At 60.5% G+C, this 1,750-nt stretch overlaps 1 protein-coding gene across 1 annotated transcript in view; it reads right to left on the bottom strand.

Moving 5' to 3' along the window:
- Positions 1 to 817, bottom strand: part of LOC103770266 (interferon lambda-3-like) — a 1,200-nt gene extending 383 nt beyond the window's left edge. Inside the window, exons 1-3 of the mRNA XM_008937521.1 lie at positions 650 to 817; positions 305 to 382; positions 14 to 133 (exon numbers count right to left, since the gene is read on the bottom strand). Coding sequence (XP_008935769.1) covers positions 14 to 133; positions 305 to 382; positions 650 to 817 — 366 coding nt within the window. The remainder of the gene's footprint in view (positions 1 to 13; positions 134 to 304; positions 383 to 649) is intronic.
- Between the last annotated feature and the right edge of the window lie 933 nt (positions 818 to 1,750).

The following is a 1,750-nucleotide window of genomic DNA, read 5'->3' as shown; positions in this document are numbered from 1 at the left end:
GGTCCTCCCGGGCTTGGGCAAGGATGGCCAAGGGCCGCTGGCGCATCCTGGCAAAGGTGGGGGCGGTGGGAAGCTCCAGCATGGCGGTGACGAGGTCCAGCTCAGCTTCCACCAGCATCACTCGGTCAGGCATCTGCAGGCACGAGCATCCTGGTTAGGGACCCAAAGTGCCAGGTCTGGCCACGGGGTGGGAGACGGGGGCCTTGGGGGCGCAGACTGAGGTGGGATCAGCCGGCGGTAGGTTCCAGCTGGAGTGGGGTAAAAAGCAGTGCAACCACTTCTAACAGCATCGCCTCGCTCTTACCGACAGCTCCGCCGGCTTCCAGCTCCGGTGGAAGAGCCTGCTCTGGCATTCGCGGTCCGACAGCACCGTGATGTCCTCCTGCGGGCATGAAACCAGAGAGGGATTGATTACTCTGCCAGCTTGGCTTCTGGTGACGTTGTACAATCCTGGATAGCCTTGAGGGGTTTGAAACCAGGATGAAATTTGGCCCTGCATCCTTCTTGTCCCCCACTCCCTTGGAAAACATCCTCCTCATACCCAAACTGCTGCAGGAAAAATCCACCTTGTCACTCAGGGTCTCAAATTTGGCATCCTCTTTGCCTTGCCCTCACCAGCCCACAGCCCTCCGTTGCCAGCAGTACTCACAAAGTGCTCCTTCATCTTCCACATAGCCTTCAGCTCTTGGGGTGCGAGGAACTGGTACTTGGACAGGCTGCAGGTTTGTAAGGAAGCGGGGGTCTTCCGGGGGAAAGCAGTCCCGAGGCTGGCCCCCAGCAAGAGGACCAGCAGAGAGGTGACCCCAAGGTGCAGCATTTTGCCAATGAGAGCCCAGGGGTGAGCAGGTTACGATGGAGCGAGGAGGCTGCGGTGCAAGAAGCCAGCGAGGACAAATTGGAGCCGAATCTGTTCAATCCCTGACGTGGAGATTGCCGATGGCGTTGCTGCAGGTGAGTGGTTCAGCTGCAGGGCTGGTCCTGGGGATCTGCTGCCTCGCTGCTCCATCTCACCGGCTTTTTATGCCACCTGCCCGGCGTGATTGCGCTTTCAGGTTGGCAGGAAAATCCGTGGCCCGGTGGCTCTAGAAAGAGGAAAGTGAAAGCGTCGGTGGAGGGAGGCGCCTGCTGCTGCCTGCCTGGCCATCCGCCCAGCACCCCGGGAATGCGGGGGGATGCCTGGGCTGCCCTCGGCACGCACCCTGCCCAGGGGGGGAAAGGGGGGCTGCTGCTGCCACGCCTAGTGGCGCAGAGGTGCTGGGAAGGGCAGGGGAGCCTGGGCACAACCCAGCCCGGCACCACACCCCGAAGGTGTGGGAGAAGCTCAGGTCCGTAGCCCCATGGGGACAGCGGGCTTGGGGTAGGTGGGAGCAATTCACTGCCTTCAGCAGCAGCAGGAGTTCTTGCCTTGGTTTCCCCACGGAAAGCCAACAGCTGTGGTGGGGAGGGGGCAAAAGCAGCAGCCAGGACTGGGCACTGCACTATGCAGGCTGTGGTAGTGAGCTTTACCTGTGCATGATCTTGAGGGGCCCGGCTCGCTACAAAAGCAGGATAAGGGCTGAAACGAGAAGCTCTTCCATTCAGGTGGGATGTAGGGTTGTGCAGAACAGCTGCCAGGACGGCGGCTCAGAGTGGAGTTGTCTGGGGTGTCCACCCTGATTCACCTGGAAATGCAAATATTGTGTACTGACACCTCTCTGCTGACAGCTGGAGCGGTGTCCCCCCATTCAGCAAAATCCAGCCTTCCCTCGAG

This window comes from Merops nubicus, unplaced genomic scaffold, assembly GCF_000691845.1.
Source record: "Merops nubicus isolate BGI_N331 unplaced genomic scaffold, ASM69184v1 scaffold18403, whole genome shotgun sequence".
Classification (NCBI taxonomy): Eukaryota; Metazoa; Chordata; class Aves; order Coraciiformes; family Meropidae; genus Merops; species Merops nubicus.
Note: the sequence above shows the minus strand (reverse complement) of the source record. Positions and strands in the feature narration are given on the sequence as shown.